Below are 23,702 nucleotides of genomic sequence, written 5' to 3'. Positions count from 1 at the left end.
ATTAGAATCAGTCTAGTATCAAAATGTATGACTTGTGTACATTCATACATTCCTAAAAGTGAGGGGTTCTCACGGATCCAGGAGGACCGCTGCTCCCTTTTGTTTACCTTCTCTCGTCTGAGTGTAGTGATGCTCCAGGACAGCACTAAGGGCAATGGTAGATGGTGAGTGTGATTCTGAAAGTCAATGCTTCTGGGACATCAAAATAGATGATGTTAAAGTCAAATATTTCCCCCCACATTCCCCCCCCCAAATCTTTTTTCCCCATGTATGTGGAGTTGATTTCAGTTATTTAAAAAATGAGTACAGCTGAGTCACTTAGTTTTTTTCTCTATCTAGTAGGAATATAAAAAATTTTAATTTTGATATGAGCAGTATTACAAGCATCTCTCCATCACTAGTTCCCAAGCTGCTGACAGATTTTAAATCATAATTATCTCTGAAAACCACACTGATGACACACATTCTTTTCCTCATACTTGAGGTAGTGGAACCAGGACAGGAATATTTTATAGCTCTCATGTCACACAAGCAGACCTTCTACCACTCTGCTCTCCTACTGGCAGAAAGTCAACAGGAACTTCCTGTCCCTATTATCTACCCAAGGGCACAACTGCTCAGGGTGCCAGGGCTGGAGGCCCTCAGTGCACATCACCCACCTGCCCCTCCCACAGGAGAACAGTCAACAGCACACTGTAAACTTATCGTAGAATAGATTTATTTACCTGAAACCATGTCTGTGCAATGCTTGTTACCAGCACAGAAATAAACTGATCTCTATTTACAGTCTAAAGTCAAACATGCGTTGTGATAAACTGACGTTTAGCATTTTATTGATATAAATGCATCACAATATTTGTATTGCACCAACATCTGTCTACTGCTTCTGATTTCATTAAATAAGTTACATTTAATACAGTGCAAAATAGCTGTTTGCACACTCAGGAAAATAACTGAAGTTATGAACTGGAAGCCTACATTTTTAACCATTCAACACCTGTAGTGTTTTCAATAAATTTATAAATAAGCAAACTGTACAGGGCCAATTAAAAAGTAGCATGTTTCAATGACACCATAGAGAAATCTGGCTACTTACAACTGAAGGCATGCATTACAGTTGAATATTGTACATTTATTTAAGCTATGATATTTTGCACAGAGAAATACAGAGACTTGGCTGATGGCTTCTAAGTTCTTGGATAAGGTTTCAGAACCTCATTCTTCTTGCAGCAAAGAAACCAGACTTCTCTGGAGAGGCTTTCTGATTCATTAAGTTAAATTGTACATTTATTATTATTTTGATTCAAAAGCTAAAACCCCACTGGTAATACACGTTTCCTCCACATAACACACAACAAGCTGGGGACTTTTTTCTAATTTTCTTTTTCCCCCAACATCAATCATGCAGAGGGTTGGTAGATGTGTTGCTAAAAACGCACATGCACGCAACTGAACACCCTTAAATTTCTGCAAAATGGTTTAGGAAGCGGTTACTCCAGTATTGCTGAAAAGGAAAGAGAGAGGAAATCAGCTTTATGAAATATGGGGAGGAAATGTTAGAATAACTAATTTAAGGCTGGGATTAACAGTGACAGATGAAAAGGAATGTTCAGTTTGATCTTTTAAGATTTCTGACCAGCATTTCTGATTAACTTACAGGCCCCTCCTGTCATTTGGCTACAGAGTATCCCACCAGGCAGACACTTAATTGCTTCAGGTTTAACAGAAGTTGAGAAAGTCCTCGGTTAGCAGTGCAGGGGGTGAGGAAGGCCAAGCACAGTGAGCAGTATGGTAATCAGCGCCAAGCCTCTAGCTCCCATCCCTTCCTTCCCTTGGGACCAGCCTCTGGGCTGCAGGCCCAGCCAGACCCAGTCCTAGAAGGGGAACTGCTTATCACTGTTTCCTTTCAAGAAAAAAGGCTGCAGATTACCCTCAACTGTTAACTGCCGGGTGGTGGTTTTTCAATGTGCTGTATGCACACTGCAAACACAGCAGGCCTGGCAGACACTGAGCTAAGGCTTGTGGGTCTCAGATATTCCTGAGGTCTGCCCACCACATGGACATTCAGGGGTCTGGGCCCCAGTCTGAGGTAAACGGAAGCAGCCACTTGTGAGGGAAGGTGGCAGTTGCCCTGCTTGTGTCGGAGCTCATGCGGCTCTTCCTACCCGGTGTGCCACCTGCTCTATGTAGATGCAGAATGAGTGGCTGGCATGGCACCCCATTTAGGGAACATGTAAGAATGCCATTTCCTGAGCAAAGGAAAGAGGCCAGTCTGGGGGTGGGGTGGCAAAAACCAGAACTCTGAGGGGATGGGCCTTCAGCCCACTTGCTGACAGCAAAGACCCTGGAGAGGTTTCAGGCAAGAGCTGCCTGAGCCCATACGCAGTGAGGATGGGGCCGACACTCCCTTCCTTGCAGGGACCTGGTGAGGATAGCTGGACTCCTGCTCCCCACAGGTCCAGGGGCCAGGGATATGCCCACAGCAGCACCAACTACCGAGGAAGTGCCAGTGTGGACATGGTTTTTGGCGGCAAAGCCTAAAGCAGAGCAGCTAAGGGGCTCTGTAGCACCAGGTCTCCCCCACTCCCAGCTGTCTGGGTTGAGGGAAGTGGGTGCCCAAACCACCTGTGGGCTGGACAGGCCTGAAGCTGAGAAACCACAGGGCAACAGCCACCCATACCATTCAGCTTCTTTTGTAAAGACCAATAAATCAAGGAACTGAGTCAGGAAAAGTTGACCGTTGAATAGCACCCCACCCAACAAGCTCAGACATCCTGGTTTGGTTTGCAGCCAAGACACACTCCTTGCACTTGATCTGCTCAACTTGTTTCTTTCTGCAATTCATAATGCTAAAGTTGGCAAAACGTACCTCCTATATTCTCTGCCAAGCAAACCAGCTTCCCTTTCCTCTGAGGCCTCAGGGAGCCAGACCAGGACTCTGCGTTAAGAGTCTGTCTCCATGTGCCCTTTCTACCCCGTACACGGAAACCTCTTAAACTTGGCAGCACCCTGTTCTGCTTGATGCCTGTTAGCTTTCCTCATACTTGCAGCATTTACATGTTATTCAGCTGGCCCCATATCCGGGACTTCAGGTACCCATGAGAACACCAGGAGCTTCATGAGGACAAGCGACCAGCATGAATATGTACTGCCTAAGCCCTTCACTTTGGCTAATGCTCAGCTATGGTACGTTAACTAATGTACCCTGGAGAGAAAAGATAAGTCTTAGCTACAAAGGATATGACCCAGAAGGTGGAAAAAGATGGCCTACTTAAAAATGAACCAGGGAATTCCCCAGTGACCCAGTGGTTAGGATTCTGTTCTCACTGCTGGAGCCCTAGTTCAATTTCAGGAACTAAGATCCTGCAAGCTGTGTGGTGTGACCGGGTGGGGAGAACAAAAGGATGCATGAGTTTACTGGTTCAGTTACTTGCTTTCACTTGCTTTTTAATGATCCAGGTAGCAAGATTCTGGGACCAGTCCTTGCCGCTAACAAAGATCAAAGAAACTGAAAAGTTTTTCTGTGAATCCGCATCTTGGCGTTTGTGAAGGTACCTGTCAGTCTGACCGAAGCAGAACTACTCTGTCTTCCCCCAGGTCCTCCCTGACACCTGGCTGCGCCGCTGTCCAAGGTGGTGGGTGGCGTCTAGAGCAGCTACCCCAGCCCACGGGTGCCGTGTATTGCGCACCCGCTCCTCTCAGGGTGCCTGACTCATCAGTGTCTTATACACCCAGCTCACTTAGCGGCAGTCACCTTCAGGCTAAAGCATCCAAATTCCAGGGAATACTCACGTTAGTTGATGGATGTTGGAAGGCATTGGAGGAAAACACCACAGTTAGGACTGTTAATGACTTATACACTGTTGGTAAGACTGATCTTGAACATGCGCAAACATTTATCATAGTAACAATGGTGGTGGTTAGTGCCACATTGAAATAAAAATAGTTCTATACAATATGTTCATTTGGTCATGTGCTATTTACAAATTTTACAAAACACACACACACACACACCCTTACGTCCTCTACACCAGGCTAAAATAGGCCAGCAGAAACTTGCATAAAAATGTATCACAGATGACAATTAGTGCCTATACACCAAAAATAAAATTCCTACAACGACCTATGCAGCAGAACAGGATCCTTCTTCCCCTTGAGCACAGTAAATAATTCTGAGCTAAGAACCTAAGAGAACTAAGCCACTTAATAGTTAAAAACAAGACGGTTATTTTTCTCTGTCCATTTAAAATGTTTTATTTTTCTTTTTAAACTAGATTGTGAAGTGCCACTGAAATAGGCAATGTTGGCAAAACAATGTCTGTTACAATAAAATACATTAGACATTTAAATAAATAACCTTAAAAACTATGTGAGGGGACATGAACCCAGTCGATTGAATCTGGAACAATGTTTTCTGCACAAGCGAGAACAAGCATACCTCTTGTTAAGACTGATGTAAACAGAACCATCAAAACCCTACAGGAGAAGCAGCCGAGCAGGGTGGGGGTGGAGGTGAACACAGGGCTGAGGGGTGAAGGGGGTGGCAAACCAAAAAATACTGACTGAGGTAGCAGTACTCTGCTCAGTGCAGAAAAATTGGCTTATGAATGAAAATTAGACTGTGATCTCAGATTAAATCCAGATGATCATGCAAAAGACACAATACATGCTATTTAGTTTTAGAAAAAACCACACACATTCATTTCCTAAAATCTGCTGCCAATTAATTTGCTGACAATGTCTGCTGGCTCAACTATTTTTTTTTTTTTTACAAGGATGAGTATTAAACAGAACACTGTACATGCTTTTTTTCATCTACAAAAAAATATTTGCATAAAATAGTGTTAGTTCTCTGTACATGTCAATGGACACTTTAATTATGTGTATAAAAAAGGAAAATCTTGCCCCACTGAAGTCAGAAAAAGCAAAACAAAATCTAGAATATGAAACTTCCTTCACCAGCCAATATGTTCATGTGAAAATTCAGCAGAAATAGACAGTTGCTTTAAACAATAAAAAAAATTAATTGATTAAGTTAAACATCTTCTTTATGCAAAACTGTCAGTCAAGACCAGAACATATCACTAAAGTTAGTGTCTGTGCTATAGACCCAGATCACCAGGGGCATTATGAGCAGCACAAAGGGCCAGGAGATCCCATCGGTGCATGCCGAAAACGAGCAGGGTTTGGTGGCAGGCTGCACACACTCTTTACCAGGTTCTAGGTAGTTGCGGGCCACAAACTTGAGGGTCTCATCCATTAGAATCACAGGCAAGGAGATTTTCAGCACCATCAGCCACTGGGTCACATTCAGCGGTGTGATCTGGAAAATAAGCTGAAACACAAAGAAACCTCATCAAGCTCCCCAACTTGCTGGACAGGCAGACAGGCCCCAGCCCGGGCTCCCCACACTGCTTACTGGCAAGGGTTCCACATAGAGGATTAGGAAGTGGAGCGACATCGACAGGCAGATGGAGCCCACGAGCCATATATTCTCCCAAGGGGGCATCCTCAGCAAGGACTGGTTTTCAGACAAGCTGTGGAACAAGGAGAGGCAGGTGAAAGGTGCCCGCCAAAGGGCAAAGGCATGTGCCCTCACTGACAGAGTCTGTTCGGAACCACACTTCAATAAGGTGACGGCTGCCTTGGCATTGCCCACTGACCTAATTGTACTGTTTCTACGGTGGCAAAGTTAAGGAATAACATTCAGATGTAGGACAGACTTCAACTTAAATCTAGGCTTCGGCACAGTGATCTTATTTCAGTGGGTTCAAAGCTGCTCTCAATTGCCCTTGACACTTAGGCTATTTTGAAATTTCCATTTTTGTCACTGGCATAATTAGATGATACCGTTTGTCTTGATGCTAAAGGGCAACAGCTCCTTCCCTGTGGGCACTGAAGTCCCTATTTTTGGCCTCTGCCGTCTCTTAAGGAACATGTGGCTAAGCCCTCCCACTGCTTCCTGGAGGCGATGACGACTTAAGCTCTTAAAACCGGTGCTGCTTGTCCTTCCTTTTGGGGAGGACAGAGCTTTCCTGCGACTCTCAATCAACCATGACACACACACAATCCCCCAGCACGTTAAGAAGAGTCACGGACCTGTTGAGGGCGTTGCACATCTCTATAGTTACTAGAACAGAGAGCGCCATTGTCATTGGATATGGGGATTCAAAGACTGCACAGTCCACGCCTTCAAAGTCCGGGTTGTCCTCTTTACACTGTAGGAAGTGACTCTGCAACAAAAGCCCGACACCAAGTTCCCAATCAGCCAAAGACATTCCCAAGGTCCACATACAAATTCCACACTAAGCCCAGAATACAGCCCCATACAGGATCTCACCCCATTTCCCAGAGAAGCCCTGGTCTTTCAGAACAACCTTAGATGCAACTGCTTACTGTTCAGTTCTTAAGAGTATCTGACAGACATCCAAATCACAGAAAGCTCAAGGACACCCTTGTATGTGAAGGCTTACCATGCGTCTGCATGTAAGATACAGAAAGAAAGGTGGCTACGTACCAGCTGGTAGAAGGACACTCTTGGACCACCCTCGGCAGCAATGAACCACCACGCGGCAGCACCCACCGTAGCAGCGCCAACGTAACCTGGGAACAAACATCATGACACTGATACACGTGGGGTCTTACAGCTAGCAGCATCTCTGCAGGCACTGCTTCATGGGCCGACCCCCGGGACGGAGATCAGAGACGTGGGGTCACTGAGCCTGTGCCGCCACCAGCACCTGCTAACTCGCATCAGCTAGAGCAGTTAGAGGGTCTCCACAATGAGGGCATGTCTGTGGTACAGAAGAACCAGGTGGCTTCTCCTTTGAGAATCTGTGAGGAAAAGAACCTACTACAACTACTAGAATTGGGGGAGGACCTTTATACCAGTCACGCGCTCTCTAACCAGCAGCCAGTATGTTAAGGCTCAGGTACCTGTCCTCCATGTGATGCCACGCTGTGCTAGAGCACCAGATCACTCCTCCATGACTGCTAGTGTCATTGCTCCATCAAAGGCCTGGCAGAGCCCTCATATGGAAAGGCCATCAGTGCAGGACACCATGGCAGTGCTCAAAGCCAGTTCTTGGACTACCCTCCCCCCCAATTACTTTTGAATTCAAATTACAAAGAAGCAACAAAGGGTAGTGGAGAGCACAGGGCCTTGAGAATAAGAGACCATCCCAGTGCAGGAGTAGCCACGCACGGTCCAAGTGTGCACACCCTCTAGCCCAGCAATCACAACACAAGAGTGGGCAGGTGGCGCACTGACATACACTACCCAACAAAGAGGGAGAAAAATGCGAAGACAAGGCTCAGCACACAGGTGCTCACAGCACACCATCACTTGCGAAAATAGACACGTAAGATAGACCTATTTGCCGGGAAGCCACGTGAGAAACCGGGCTGCTGGGTACTGGCTGGCTGAGAGTCCCCCTGTTTTACGCTGACTGTTAAGTCACGTCAATTTACTGAAAGAGTCTCCTACGGGACCCTGTGGGTGTGCAGTCACTCAGTCGTGTCTGACTCTTTGCGACCCTCTGGACTCTAGCCTGCCGGGCTCCTTTTTCCATGGGATTCTCCAGACAAGAAGCCTGGATTGGGTTGCCATGCTCTTCTCCAGGGGATCTTCCCAACCCGGGGATCAAACTTGCGTCTCCTGTGTCTCCTGCATTGAAGGCGGATTCTTTACCCACTGGGCCATCAGGGAAGCTCTATGGGATCCTAGGGACGCCATTTAGCCTCTCTGGACCTCACGTTCCTAATCTACGGAGAGAGAGAGAGAGAGAAGCAGCGTCCTGGGTCAGGATGAAGTTGATAGGGACAACACAGGCAGAAGGGCCAACATTGCTGATGAATGCACAGAACCCTTCTCTCACTCAGGGAAAGGGAATCTTGGCGATGTGAGGCCTGAGTTGCCCCTGTGTTTCCTTTGCCCATGGGTTAAATCTGAGAACCTAATTCACAAAGGCCAAAGGAAGAACAAAAGCCCTAAAACGAGGGACTAACCTTACTATAAACTGAAAGAGGACAGCTGCCATATTGTGCTACCCTAATATGGGGACAGAAAAAAAAAAAGTGCTTTTAAGGGATTAATTTATGAAATGTTTGGACTCATAAACGTTTTGTTTAAAAATCAATACTATAGTGGCCAAGGCTCCATGCTCCCAATGCAGGGGCTGGGATTCGATCCCTTGTCAGGAACTAGATTCCACATGTTGCAAGAGTTTGTATGACGCAACTAAAGATCCTATATGCCGCAACTAAGACCCAGTGCAGCCAAATAAATAGTAATTAAAAAAAAATAATATAAAAAACCATACTCACAGCCGATAGCCAGGTAACGGAAAAAGAGCCACCCACTGATCAGTGGTTCCTTTGGGTTCCGGGGTGGTTTGTTCATAATGTCCAGATCAGGAGGGTTGAACCCCAGTGCAGTGGCAGGCAGGCCATCTGTTACCAGATTGACCCAGAGCAGCTGGACAGGAATTAAAGCCTCAGGAAATCCAAGGGCTGCTGTTAGGAAAATACTGTGTCCACCCAAGGAAAGAAGAGAAAGACCCCAAATTATTTTTGGCCACTATTTAACATCAACATCCCCTCCTCTCCCATAAAAATCGGTGGACAGCAACGATTACTTGAAATAACTTTTCCCCTGAGTAATCATAAAACATTTATTATACCCAAATTCCAAATTAACTTAACTTTTAGAAGGCCAAGAATTTTACGTTGTATTATACAGTTAATTTAAACCCCTTTCCATGTTCAAGCGTGTCCTCTGCATACTGCGACAGCCGTAGGCAGCCCTCCTGGGGGCCAGAAGCACCTTTACCTCCACAAGGGCCTCATCCTCCGCCTGCCGCCCACCCTCCCACTGCACCAAGAGTGAAGCTGCTGCCATGTGAACCACCAGCAGAGGGACACGCACAGTCTGCCACAGGGACCCACCAGACGACCTCCCCGACATTGGAGGAGATGAGGTAGCGGATGAACTGCTTCATGTTGTTGTAGATGGCCCGCCCTTCCTCCACAGCAGCCACGATGGTGGAGAAGTTGTCGTCAGCCAGAACCATCTCGGAGGCCGTCTTAGCCACCGCGGTGCCAGAGCCCATAGCGATGCCGATCTCAGATTTCTTCAGAGCAGGAGCGTCATTTACACCGTCTCCAGTCTGAAAGGCCAAGAAACCCACCACTGATTTGCACACCTGTTACCTAACACACACACTGCCAGCAATCACTTGGCCATCCTGAAGCCAGGGAATGAATGGAGCTGTTGGGCCTCTGGGCAACTAAGTTTTCTGGGTGAAACTGCCAAACGAACTTACAGGTGACACTTCAGAGGAAGCAGAACAAAGGGGACTTCAAACAATCTGTTATTACTCATTGTACCAAACAAAGCACAACACAACCTACATGGCAGTCGAAACAAAATGCTTGTATCCATGTGGATAAATCTCGAATAGAGCAAATGCAGACAAATACATCAACTATAATATGCCATTTACATGGCAAACATATGCCATTCTCAGCCAGAAATGCTTAAACATAGTCTACAGATACAGAACTACCATTCCCATGTATGTTTTCTATACTTTTACTAAACACCCAGTACTGAATTCAGAATGGTGCTTTCCTTGGAGAAAGAAGGGAAGGGGAGGAAAGAGGAAGACAACTAGAACAGCTGGTTTTTAGCAACAAAATTGTTTTAAAACCTGAAACTTTTCATAGACAAGCAGCAAAAGGCAAGCATGACACAATGTTAACATCTTGGTGAAAAATCAGATGCAAGGAAGACTATGGGAGATGCTTCATCAACAGGTTGTTCTCAGAGAACCCATCACCAGTACCATCTCATTTCAGGTGAGGTTTTCCAAACGTGATAGAGTACGTCATAGTTATGTCCTAAATCAGCTTTTAGAAACGTGAGATAAAAACACATACATTTTAACCATGACAAATACCTCCCCTGTGACTGATGCAGGCTTCTAGGTCTTAAACTTCCCCAGAATCTTGCAGGCCAACAGAATCCTTGAGAAACAGCCCAGATCATGACAAAAAAAGAATTTCCAAATATGGGACCTATTACTAAAAATTTAATGATCAGAATTAGAATCTGCTGTGTTTGTGCAGTTTGTTACCTGTACATGTCTACAGACACTCACCATAGCTGTAATCTCATCAAACGACTGAAGAAATTCTACAATTTTAGACTTGTGGGAAGGTTCAACTCGAGCAAAACAGCGCGCATTCAAGCAGGCTTCTCTCTGGGCTGAAGGATTGAGCTCATCAAACTCGCGACCTGTGAAGGCCTTTGCTGTCACGTCCTCGTCCTGCCTGAAGATGCCAATGCGGCGGCAGATGGCCACAGCCGTGCCCTTGTTGTCGCCTGTGATCATGATGACTCTGATGCCTGCCTGCCGGCACAGCTTCACAGAGGAGGCCACTTCAATTCTCGGAGGGTCCAGCATGCCCACACAGCCAACGAAAGTCAGATTGGTCTATGGTGAAAGAATCACCTTATGTCAAAACAGGAAATTCTGGGTTTTTTCCCCCTAGTGTGGAGAGTAAAGGTTTCTGCATTTTCTAATGGCAAAATTCACACCACTGATGTTAATATAAATCCAATGAAGAACAGTATTAACTCTAATAAATCAGAAGCAAAACTATCACTACATTCTTGTTACTAAAAATAATTCTTGAGCTTTCATTAATAATATTCTTAGAGAAAAAATATACTGAGGAATAGGAACATATTGACAGCAGCCAATCAGTGACCCATGGTAATCAAATTTGAACTTGAAACTTCCTTGTTCAAGACTTCAAGAAGCCACATACCCGATAGGAAAGAATTCCAAGAGCAGAAGTAGACAGGATCCTTCCACTTGAACAATTTGAGTCAGTAATTAATGAATATTTTGAAATTATCTTAATTTACATGAAAGCAGCAAAACAAGTAACAGGCCTGTATTAAACTGTTAACTGTATGTTTGAAACAGCAACTTAAATTATAAAGATGATACATTTGGCCTGCAGGAAAACAAATAACCACACCCCTTTCTCCGCAAAAGCGAGACTCATCTGACCTTTTTACTGAAGGAGTGCTACCTAAACAGTGAATGTGCAGGGGGCCGGTGAAGCTTTTCATGAACGAACCTCATATTTAATAAAGTTGGCGGAGTCCTCAAGGTTCATGTCCTCTCTCCTCAGTGGGTTGTCATGAGTGGCCAAGGCCAGGCAGCGCAGTGTGTCACTGCCACTGCCCCACTCCCGAATGACAGACATGATCTTCTGTTTGACTCCAGGAGTCATGGGCACTTTAGTACTTCCGACTCGAATGTGGGTACACCTGTCAATGACACCTTCAGGAGCACCCTGGAAATGTCAGAACAACAATTTTATGTATTAGCTCATTCGGGATTCTAATCCTGGTAAGAACGTTTAATTGCAACCTGCTGTACTTGCCTTCACAAACATTTTGCTCATTGATGTCCGACTTGGTTTGTTTGGTGTACAATAAACTGACATTGATTTTCTGTCGCGTGAAAACTCTAGAGTAAACTCCTTTTTCATCAATTGTTTAATGACCTATAAAGAGAACATATACGGAATATTATTGGATAGCAATTTTGATAAACTTTTGACTTTTAACAGTTAAACATTCACTAAATACCTATTACGTGGCAGACACTGGAGATGTAGCAATAGACAATAGACAAGTTCCCACCCTCATAAAACTCACCCTTTAGTCTGGGAAAGACATACTAGAATGTGAAAATAGATTATAAGTGCCATGGAGAAAAAATTTTAAAAATAAGCAAGGAAGAAAAAAATTATGTATGTCTAGGTTACAATTTTACATATGGTACTGAGAAGGCAATATTTGAGTAAAAACATGAAGGATGTGTGAGTGTGAGCCGAGAAAATATTATGCAGACTGATGTGACCGGGCAGTTCAAGGAACCTCCAGGGCAACACGGCCAGAAGGGAGTTTGCAGAAAAGGTTCAGGGTTAATGGCAGGGGTTGCAGAAGCAGGTTGTAGCATCCTGAAAGTCACCGTAAGGCATCTGGCTTTTTTAACAAGTAAAAAAGGAAGACAATGGAGAGTTTCAAGCTCTGGCAGTTATGTTAAGAATTAACCGAAGGAAGGGCAAAGAACACCACACCACTTCAATATTTTAAATACTTTAGACAGCTAGTGGCTATATCAGGTGTCAGCACAGTGACAGTATTTAAAGTCATAAGGAGAGAAGAGTTCAAGGGAGTAACTGCAGACAGAAAAGCTGAGGCCTGGGCCCTGGCGCCTCTTGGAAGATACAGCCGAGGAGAGGAGGTTGGGGGGAGAGCAAGTGAAGGACTCTCTTAGGGAGGGAGAGATTGGGAGGACAAACTGACAGCTCAGGGAAAACAAAAACTGAGAATTAACCTTCAGATTCAGACTCCACTGGTTAATCTATATATACAGCCATATTACCATAAAATCAACATACTTTATTTATCCTTTCCTATTTTTTGTTGGCTTTCTTTCACATGAACTAGGGCTGCCAGTACTACACTGAACAGACATGCTGAGAGTAAATTCTCTTGCCTGTTAGGAATGTTAACTTTGTGTAACTACACCATCAGCCAGAAGATGCTTGCTTAGTTTTTATCATAAACTGAGATTAAATTTTATCAGATGCTTTTTCTGAATTAAATGATCTTATGATATTCTGCCTTTATTCAATTACGTGGTGAATTAACATGGGTTTTCCACTCATTCAGACAAACACTTAATAATAACTGTAAAAATCCCAAAGAACCTCAGCATCCGACAGAGGCAATTATGAGTGTAATGAAGCATCCTCTCAGCCAGACCAATAAAAGGACAATCACTAAATTTGACATTATCTGACTAATATATTACTTATCTACATGTTTTTTTTTTTCGGGGTGGGGATCGGGGTGGTTGGTGGCACACACTACATGGCCATCTTACAGGGATCAAACCAGTGCTCCCTGCAGAGGTAGCGCAGAGTCTTAACCACTGGACCACCAGGGACTTCCCATGTATTTAGTTTCCATTAAGCAGTTGTACCAATGACTCTGGGAAGATGGCAAGAATGTGCAGTGACTCTGAGTGAGGCGTAACCTCTGTACCAGATACATCCTACGTGCTAAATCACTTCAGTCTGTCTGACTCTTTGTGACCCTATGTATTGTCAGTCCATGGGATTCTCCAGGCAGAAACAGTGGAGTGGGTTGCCATGCCCTCCTCCAGGGGGTCTTCCCAGCCCTTGGATGGAACCTGAATTTTTCACATCTCCTGCACTGGCAGGTGGGTTCCTTTCCACTAGTGCCACCTAGATATATCCTGGGTGGAGAGAACAAAGCCACTGGTTCCGGGACCAGGGCTGTGAAATGCAACAGTCCTATCCAAAAGGGCCACTTGGCCTCAGAAAGCCGGTCCTGCTCTGTTGCTGCTAGTTGGTTCCCTGCATTTAGTTACAGGCGATCAAGTAATTCTAAACGTCAGTCTCTGGAGCTGAAATCTTCAGGTTGCCTCTGAAGGGTTTAGTCAAACACCAACTGATAACAGAGCTATCAGACAATGTGGCTTTGCTTACTGACAAGTGGGGTGAATTCCCTAAAATAGAAACAAGGACCTGGACTTGTTTCATGGAAACCATGAGTCTGGGCAGGATGCCACAGGAGAGGCCCAAGACCCTTGTGGCTGTGAGACTTGGTTGTGAAGCATGAATCGAGTTACTGTGAAAGATTCTCTACTTCCACTGAGGCATCCTCCATTCTGGCACGAGTTCTGATTTCCCTGGAGAGTATGAGAGAGGCAAATCGATGTAAAGGGAACAGGGTGCTGGAGCAGTCTCGTTCTGCTCACACTGAGACGGTGTGCAAGCCACTGAGGGCCTGTTTCCCTGCCTGCAAGTGTGAGACTGGACTGGATGGTCCTAAAGTCCTTTTCACAGCCTGAGATTTGGCGTGGGACCCAATGCTTAAATAGCCGATGTCTTTAACAGGCGCACTGCTGCCCACCTTAGGCTACCTGTGCCATGAGGTGCCACCCTACTCCCCCAAAACACTGCCTCCTCATCTGCCCTGGATACCCAGGGAAGGATGAAAGAAAGTCACCGTAGGATAGCTGACATAAGCTTTGCATTTGTATAACTAGGAAGGCTGTATTTATAATCTCCTGTTTCTCTTTTTTCTACCAGAAAACGCTGACTGAAGGAACAGCACTGAAGTGCTACAACGAGGAACCTCAAGCACTGACTGGCTGCCCCTTGGCGATGACAGGTATATAGGTCTGACACGAAGGGGTTGTGTGTAGCAGAGCTCAACTCTGAAGAAACCTAAACTCCAAGGCTGGGAGGTGGCGGGTTCTGGGAACAGGTCTGGAGGGCCCACTGAGACTGTACTGACGCCCCCCTGCACACACTGCAGGGAGACGGCGCTCACCTGCTGCAGGGGGGCCTCTCTGCTTCCAGGTCTGCCAGGGCAGGACCAGACGCAGACTTCAGGGCCTGGCTCGTTTCCTCCTAGGTCTCTTCTGCTCCTGCTTGTCCGCATAGTCCCTTCAACCCCTATTCTCTGGCTTCTGCAGCTTCCATTTCTGAGCTTCCTTTGGTTGCTTCTGGGCGTCTAGGCTTCTTCCCTTCCTCTGATTCTAACTTTACCTGCCACTGCCTGCCACCCTAACCTTCGTGTATGGTACCATCTTGCTGGCATGTAGCTTACTCTGCTTCTCAGCTCAGCAACCACTCACCACTCTGGCTGGAACAGAGGTTACTGCTTAGGTCCACTGAGCGGGCATCACCATGACCATAAGCGACAAGCTGGTCAGCAAACACTAGGCCTGAGCCTCAGCAACCTGAACAAGGTCCATGTCATGGAGCTGCCAGCTCTTTTTGGGCCACATGCTGGACCTGTCCTGCAATGAACTGTCACTGGATTCTGTGGCCTCACACACTTGGTGCAGCTAAACCTGAGTAAAACCATCTGCAACAGCTGCTGGCAGACACTGACCATCTGGTCAGCCTCCAGCACCTGGGTCTCCTCAACAGGCCAGTCCACCCAGCCTGCCACTTTGTTCAGCCTAAGAAAATCCTGGTTCTGGGACTCTGACAGGCAAGGGAGAATAGCTGAGGGACCACACATTTGCCTAGTGTTCGCACACCTAACAAGACACACCTGCACCCCCCTAGTATTGCTACTCCACTCACCATAGCTGTAGTAATTCTGCTCAAATAAATACAGCATGTCAAAGTTTTAATTACTACTAGATTTAGTTTGTTAACGTTGTGCTGAGAATCTCTACTTCTGTATTATGAAAGTTACATCAATGTCAGGTTTTGCTATCAGGGTTATGCTGGTGATAGAGGTTTCGTTTTCTGCCATTCTTGGCGGGGCCACACTGTACAGCTTGAGGGAAAGTGTCAAGTCCTAACTACTGGACAGCCAGCAACTCCTGAAAACTTGTATTTCTTCAGTGTTGGCACAACTGGGCCTGAATAATTTGAGGGGAAGCATAGATTTTGAATTATAGATCCAGTTAGTTTAACAGGCATAGGATTATTCCATTTTTCTTAGAAAAATGTCAGCTTAGAAAGCTGTGCTACTGAAAGAATTTGTTGATTTCTTCTATGCTGTCAAATTTATTGATATAAAAATTTTCAGAACAGCTTTTTGATCTTGTCTTTATTATTTCCTACTTCCTTCTACTTATATTTGTTTTTCCATTTTCTTTAGATGGAAACTTATGTATCGTTTTACCTGATTTCTAGTTTAATTCTATCGTGGTCAACAACAGTTTACACCCTTTGTAATTTGTTGAGTCTTGCTTCATGGACCAGCAATATGGTGTATTCTGGTAAATTGTTCCTTATGGATCTGAAAAGCATATTAGGAGCAGCACAACAGGAAAAAGGGTTAAGTATATTTACAAGTGTTGCTCCATATCCTTATTTTTTTTCATCTGCTTGTTCTATCAATTTTTGAGATAGGTGTGTTAAAACCTCCAACTCTAACTGTAAATTTGTCTAGTTTACTTTTTACTTCTGTCAACTTCTGCTCTGTGAACTTTAAAATGTGTTAGTAGTACACTTGCATAAACAATTAGACCATTTAACACAAGGTCATGGGCTATTTTGATAAGAAGTTTTGATAGACTGGAAAGAGCCTTAAGCTTGACTGGAGTGGACTCAAGAAAATGGGAAAAGTGAAATAATACATAAAAACGGTTCTTTGAGACATTTCACCATGAAGGAAAAGAAGCAGCGTGCTTAAGTGAAAAAGTTTTAAGATAAACAACTATTATTTCTCTAATGAAGACCCAGTAGAGACAGGAGATTGATAATGCAGGAGAGATGCTGGGGCTTATTGGACAAGAAGCAGCTGGGATTTACTGGGAGGAGAAAGAGCACATGTCCCAGCACTGGTGGCTGCATATGGAAGCTGTCCACTGACAAGTCTTATTTTCTTGGTCAAATGGCCAGATCAGTTTATCTTATAGCAAAGATGGAGAAGGACTGAGAGTTTGAGGAAATAAAGTATAGTGTAAGTTGTCTAAGAGAGTGAGTGAGTGGACCGAGGATATATGGCAGGCGTGATGGGCAGCATGAACACCACCAAGCTCAAATACTGACCGAGTTGCAGGCATTTGCTCGTTCTATTTTAGAAAGACCCTTCAATTCGGTATCAAATACATTCATCTTCTCTACCAGGCAGGTGAGAGCAGTCTCTGTAGCTTCTCCAACTTTTTCATACACACCTTTCGCCTGTAGTAGTTGAAAGCATACAAATTACAAAAAGGAAAAAGTAGTAAAAACAAGGAAATTTTCTTTATTAAAGACTTTTTCCAGAGAAGGACACTCTGTCCTCCATTACATCATTGTTCTCTGGGTCATTTTTATCCTATCCTGGAACACATGATCCAAATAATTAAAAATGAACTCAAAGGACAGGTGTGCATTTGATCTTTTTCTAATAATTAGGTCTTTCATTCCCCTGAACTATAAGCAATTAATCACAGTATTAACTGAAACATGAGAGCCTGCACATAGTATTTGCAATTCCATGTCATTATTTATCATTCTACAGAATTTACATTCTGTTTCTGTTGGGGACTGGCTTGCCTTAGAAACCAAAAAATGTATCTCACTGTCTATAATTTAAAAAGGGAGGAAAGAAGGGTTTCTGTTGGTTAAATTTTACATAATAACATCATCAAAACAACCTTCTAAGCCTCAACCTGTCCTCAAGGATACAATGATACCCATCTTAAAAAGCCAAGATCAACACCCTATACTTTCAGGAGAAAGTATCCTTGGCTTTACTCATTTATAGTAACTAAGCTATACACAGAAGAGAACATCATGTATGCTACAGCTCCTAGCTGAGTAACTGCAATGCTCAGCCACAGAGAGTATTATGAAAGGCTCCAAGCTTTCTTTGGGTAGATCATGCTGGCTCTGATAAGAGACAAGCTCTTAATGGAAAGGGCAAATAAAATCAGGAACTCGGACTTTCAAAAAGGGAGGAAGGAAGGCTAGATTTTCATCCTGCCCACCGCACCCTTGAACTAGAAACAGCCAGGTCTAGTTTCTCATTTATGAGGAGGCTCACCTCATTGTAATCCAAAGCAGAGTCATTACAAAGAGCACAAATTGTCGCCAGTTCCACAAGACCATCATACTGATGACACTTCACTGGTTTATCATCTTTATGTCTGTCCGAAGAAAAAAAATTTAAAGCACATTGTGGTCAACTGTGATCACTTTTATTTATTTTTTTACTAATAAATAGAATTTTGTGTACACTAGATTGGCAAACATTCAAAAGAATTCAAGTGATGGCTCCTAGAAATCCGATGCTGGAGACGCTAACAGAATGTGTCTCTGATATCAGTAGTCAATCAGTAAAGACCAAAAATTCTTAGTTACTGAAATTTCTCCACCACTGGTATCCATAAAGAAAAATCAGGAATTCCCTGATGGTCCAGTGCTTAGGACTTGGTGCTCTCACTGCCGGAGCCTGGGGTCTGATTCTTGGTTGGGGAACTAAGATATCGCAAACTGTGTGGCATGGCAAACAAACAAAAATAAAAAACCATCCCCAAAACTCCACCTGAACAGAAACCCCACTTGAAAATTTAGGCTTCAAAAGATGAAAAAGGTTCACTGGCTTAAACAATCTATTTCAACTGTATATCAATTTTCAGGTATGTATACCAATTTCATTTTTTAAAAAGTAAGCCATTTTGGTAACCAACATGAGCTACATCAGGAAAATTATCCGAACATTGTAGAGACACTGCAAGTCTGTACAGGCACCAAACTACCACAGTGGAGCCTTTAAAAGACAAGGAAGGTTTACTCACACTTCTCCAATAGGTGCATATGTTGATCCAGTTATGGTAAACTCATTAAGGGAACAGGTATCACCTTCAACTTTGTCCAGAATGAACATCTACAGAAAAAAAAAAAGCATAAGTGTTAAAAAAATATTTAAAAAAAGATATGCTAGAAGAATATAACCTTTGCTAAGACAAAAGGCTCTTCTGACTTAAGTGTCAAAGCTCAGCATGAGAAGTATTGTTCCTTATTCTAACTAGACACTATTAAGACTGCCTCCCCATTCATCTAACAGTCTGAAAAACAGCATCATTGAGGTGCTAAATAAATAAGCAGCAATGGTACCAGGCAGAGGAGAAAGAGAACCTACATGAAAACCAAGTTATGAGGACTCTGGGCCAGTCAGTTCCAAAGACTCAAGTACTTTTTAGAATACTCAGAATTCCAAATAGCAGGCTGAGAAAGTGACCTGGGTATCCCTGCTTTAGAGCTAAAAGCCTAGGAAAAATAAACTCACATAGCAGAGTTGCATAAACATTCCCCAAGTAAAATAAGACAAATTGCTTCTCTACTCCTTCCCACTTACTTTTTATTGTGGCAATAGCTCATTTTCTATGAAGCTGCACAACCACATGTATACAGTAATGAGCCCGCAGAGCTGAATGAACTGATGTTACCAAGGCGATAACAGATGGAAGCGTGTTTTAGGAAGGAATTCTTAATTTTACAGAATAATAAAGTGACATGAGCCAGTTTGTTAAGGTGAGGGTATTTTTTTTCCCCCTCTTGGTTTGTTTTCCAATTGTAATTCAGAAGTCCAGTTTGGAATGATCAAACCATTCTACAATAAAGAATTTTTAACATGTTAAGTAAAAGAGCCATGTAATGCTTTAAAAAACCTTTTCAGAGCATTCCAAGACTCATATTCAGTAAGAAAATCTGATTTTGTTTTAAAATAACTTCCTTTGCCTCGTATGATTTATTATATAGCATATACTTCTAAATTCCAGAAGCTTTATTTCAAAAGTATACTCAGAACTAAATCAACCTGGGAACTGAACTAAAGCTGTGAGACAAAAGGATTAAAAAAAAAATTATATACAACGGGATTTAAAACTGTGATGACTCCTGGTAAAAGGCTCTAGTTCAAACACATATAATTGGTGTGTCAAATGAGGAAAAGATTCATGTCCAAGGTCACATGCAGCAAGATCACCAATTCCTACAGTTTTTTTTTCCTAGCAGATACAACATCTAAAAAAGGAATTTTGGCAGAAAGCTCTTTCCAAAAATGTCTGACATTTACAGAAGAGGAAAAAAAGGAATAGAGAGGTTAAAGGATGTGCTCAAGGTTACACAATTATTAAGTGGGAGAGAGAAACAGGTTTTACCGATCTCTCCTATCAGGAAACTGAACTTTACCTTACTATTAAAAGTTGTGGGACCCTCAGCCATGGCACAATTTCTCAGAGCCTAAGTTTTCTAACCTCTTGAGCAGTATTACCATATAATTCAGACAAAGTCACACATGAAAAACTAACTGCACTAAGACTTATCAAAGCAAGCTGGCATCATTATGACTACACCATGTCACTTCTTTAATGACGCTGTTTATAAAGTGAAGCTCTTTGGTCTATACCACAGTACAAAATATTCTAAGACATTCAGAATTCTAACCCACACAAACTAAATCTGAATGCACACAGGCATTTTTAGACTGCAAGCCAGTAAGCCATTTAGAAACTGCATGATGAAAGTACCCCTAAGTCAAGGGCAGTTATGCAACCCACTGCAAGAAACCTCCTGTAGAATACTGATTAGCATCAGCTTTCTGTCCCCAAAGGTAGAACAGAACAAAGAGGCAAGCTGTTTCTTTAACAGAACATTTGAAATCAGATTATTTAAGGGAAAATATAAGAAAAAAATCCAACATTTTGGGGGACCAAGGAAAGAAAATTTAGGAAGCTCAGTTACAATCTGGATCTACTTAAGTTAGAAGCTTGCCACCTGAACACCTGTCCATTTTTCTTTACCAACTGAGCTATCAGGATCTGGGTTTTGGACAACACAAAGAGCTGAGGGTACGTATATCAAAAAATTACCACAAATTTAAATTCGGTAAGTAAAGAGTCTGAGGGTTCAATGTATTAAAACAAGAACAATTTCTAATGCTAAAAAACCTATTATCTAAAACCCAGAGATAAGGCCAAGGGGCTGATGGCGTGCCCTCCAATGTCATTCAGAAGTGTTACTTAGCAGGCATTTAAAGACTCAGTGCGCTGGAAAATGTTACCATTCTTTCACTGTGCTATTATAAAAGACTCAGGTTTTACCAAGTTGCGGCTTTTTGTCCTCTATAAATAAACTTAGTTTTATTTCTCTGTGTGATATTAACCAGTTTTTATAATGCAACACACACTAGTCCTATTCTAATACTAAGCACTTCCTCACATGTTCCTGTAACCAGTTTTACCATCTTACTGATTTTCTCTCATTGAACTAATGACCCAAACAGAATCTTTGACATGAATTTCATTCAACATTTATGAATTGTATCTCTTTTGAAAAATCACTTTGACTTGTACAAATGATTTGACTTACAATCATCATGAAATGATTATCAGTTAGTGAATATACATCTTCTAATATAGATACAAAATAAGAAAAAATTGTTTCCTTGTGATGAGAATTCTGAAGATTTACTCTCTTAACAACTTTCACATATAAGGTACAGCAGAGATGGTGATGGACAGGGAGGCCTGGTGTGCTGCGATTCATGGGTCGCAAAGAGCTGGACACGACTGAGCAACTGAACTGAACTGAGTGCTGACTATACTTATGTTGTTCACAACATTCCCTAATATTTAACTGGAAGTTTGTACCTTTTGTTCACCTTCATCTAATTTCTCACCCTCCAGACTGATAACCACAAATTTGCTCTTTTTCTGTTTGCTGTTGAAGTTTAATTGACCTACACTATGTTATTACTTCCTGGTACATGGGATAATGATGGGATATTCCTATACATTTCAAAATGATCATCATTAAGTCTAGTTATCATCTGCCACCATACATAGATACTACATTATTACTGACTGTCCTGCACTGTACATTTCATACCCATGACACACTTATTTTGTAACTAGAAGTTTATACTGTTTTTCTCATCCTTCTACCTCAAAGTTGTTTGAATAAAACCTATGGAAAACAAATTACATAAAAGAACTTCATTCAGCTGTATCATTACATTATTTCTTTATTCTGCTTAGGGCAGGTTTAAACAGTTTATTTTATCCTAAAGTGATAGTCAAAACAACATAGGAGGAAGGAAGGATGAACACAAAATGAATCAAGTTAAACGCAATTAATTTACTTTTCAAGAAGAAAAACATGTTTCATTCAATGTGTTAAGGAAATACCAATTAGAATTTTATGTAGGCAGATAACTAGCTGGTTTTATACAATTCTTACTTTGAAGCTTGTGGTAACATACATACACTTAGAAGAACAAGGAAATGAAGGAAGCATAGTCATCTAACACATTTACAGACTGCTTATAGTTATAGTTACTTCCCCAATACAAGTACATCACTCATGTAGATAACCTCTATCAGATACAATTCAATTTGCTTAAAGCACATAAAAAGGTATCAAATTATAAACCAAAAGTTTTATGATCCAGCAATCCCACTTCTGGGCATATATCCAGAAATTATGAAAACTAATTTGAAAAGATACACGCACCCCAATGTTCACAGCAGCACTATTTACATCAGTTAAGACATGGAAGCAAGTAATTGTCTATTGATAGATGACTGGATAAAGAAGATGATTAGGATTGCCATATACACACCACTATATAGAAAACAGATCAATACTCTTGTAATGCCCTATATGGGAAAAGAATCTTTTAAAGAGTGAGCATGTTATGTATATGCATAACTGATTCATTTTGTGTACACCTGAAACTAGCAACACTATAAATCAACTATACTATAATAATTGCTTTAAAAAAGAAAAAAATGCCACTTGCAGCAACATGGATAGACCTAGAGATCATACTAAGTAAATTAAGTAAGACAAAAACAAATATGATACCACTTGTATGTGGAACCAAAAAAAAAAAAAGATACAAATTAACTCACTTACAAAATAAAAGTAGACCCACAGACTAGAAAAGAAACTTATGGTTACCAAAAGAGAAAGGGAATGGTTAAAATTAAGAGTTTCAGACTAACATATATACACTCTTGCATACCAGCAAGGACCCACTGTACAGCACAGGGAACTATACTCAGTATTTTTTAATAAGCTACGATGGAAAGGAATCTAGAAGAATATACATATATATCTCTGAATCACTATGCTGTACACCTGAAACCAACAAATCATTGTCAACTACATTAAAAATAAAATTTAACAAAACAATAAAGCTTTTAATGATATGAGGGCATATTCTGATGATCAATCAACAACCATAACTCAGAAAAGATTCTTAAACTACTTCCACTTACCCTGCAGACTGACATCTGGTTCGTTGTCAGTGTACCTGTCTTGTCTGAGCAGATAACAGAAGTACAACCAAGGGTTTCCACAGAAGGGAGGCTTCGAACAATGGCATTTTTCTTTGCCATTCTGCGCGTTCCAAGAGCCAGGCAGGTGGTGATGACAGCAGGCAGACCTTCAGGAATGGCTGCTACAGCCAGGGCTACTGCAATCTTAAAGTAGTATATAGCACCTCTGATCCAGGAGCCTCCATGAACTGGGTCATTGAAGTGCCCAATGTTTATGATCCAGACTGCAATGCATATAAGGGAGATGACTTTGGACAGCTGTTCCCCAAACTCATCCAGCTTCTGCTGGAGGGGTGTTCTCTCCTGCTCCGTCGCTACCATCTCATCTCGGATCTTGCCAATTTCCGTGTTAACGCCAGTTGCCACCACCACTCCCATGGCTTTGCCAGCAGCAATGTTTGTGCCCTAGGACAGAAGGAGAGAACTGGTTAAGAGATCAACACCATATCCTACTTAAATCCTGACTGGTAAACTCAAACTTGTGTGGATTTTGATGAGGGCACCCAGACTCTATTGGCCTCTCTACACACCACATTCTACTGGGCCCTCAAGTGGCTACTACTTTTGATGAGGAGCAATACCTCAAGGCAGGTGGTGTAGTATATCGCTCTGTGATTCTCTGTGAAATGAGAATGGTACCCACTTGCCCCAGAGCCCTTTACACTGGCCCACCTGAAATCTCTACTCACTGAGTCTGGCTTGCAGAGAGCTTTGGACTGGAGTAGAGCTTAACCCCTCTGTGTTCCTGACTTTTCAAACATTATACGGCTCTCAACCCTAAGC

The 23,702-nt window shown here is 42.6% G+C and overlaps 1 protein-coding gene across 2 annotated transcripts in view; it reads right to left on the bottom strand.

Annotated features, from left to right (window-relative positions):
* Window positions 1–471: 471 nt before the first annotated feature.
* Window positions 472–23,702, bottom strand: part of ATP2A2 (ATPase sarcoplasmic/endoplasmic reticulum Ca2+ transporting 2) — a 56,453-nt gene continuing 33,222 nt past the window's right edge. Inside the window, exons 7-19 of one of the 2 annotated variants that reach the window (XM_068989832.1) lie at window positions 22,860–23,324; window positions 18,372–18,460; window positions 17,618–17,720; window positions 16,639–16,770; window positions 11,461–11,583; window positions 11,152–11,370; window positions 10,161–10,496; window positions 8,947–9,167; window positions 8,326–8,528; window positions 6,518–6,603; window positions 6,100–6,233; window positions 5,420–5,537; window positions 472–5,335 (exon numbers count right to left, since the gene is read on the bottom strand). In XM_068989832.1, the coding sequence (XP_068845933.1) occupies window positions 5,066–5,335; window positions 5,420–5,537; window positions 6,100–6,233; window positions 6,518–6,603; window positions 8,326–8,528; window positions 8,947–9,167; window positions 10,161–10,496; window positions 11,152–11,370; window positions 11,461–11,583; window positions 16,639–16,770; window positions 17,618–17,720; window positions 18,372–18,460; window positions 22,860–23,324 (2,499 nt within the window). In that variant the 3' untranslated portion in view covers window positions 472–5,065. The remainder of the gene's footprint in view (window positions 5,336–5,419; window positions 5,538–6,099; window positions 6,234–6,517; window positions 6,604–8,325; window positions 8,529–8,946; window positions 9,168–10,160; window positions 10,497–11,151; window positions 11,371–11,460; window positions 11,584–16,638; window positions 16,771–17,617; window positions 17,721–18,371; window positions 18,461–22,859; window positions 23,325–23,702) is intronic. The other variant, XM_068989831.1, reaches the window with a different exon arrangement.

Source organism: Capricornis sumatraensis, chromosome 17 (assembly GCF_032405125.1).
Source record: "Capricornis sumatraensis isolate serow.1 chromosome 17, serow.2, whole genome shotgun sequence".
Lineage (NCBI taxonomy): Eukaryota > Metazoa > Chordata > Mammalia > Artiodactyla > Bovidae > Capricornis > Capricornis sumatraensis.
The sequence above is the reverse complement of the archived record's forward strand: the minus strand, read 5'-3'. Positions and strand labels throughout refer to the sequence as shown.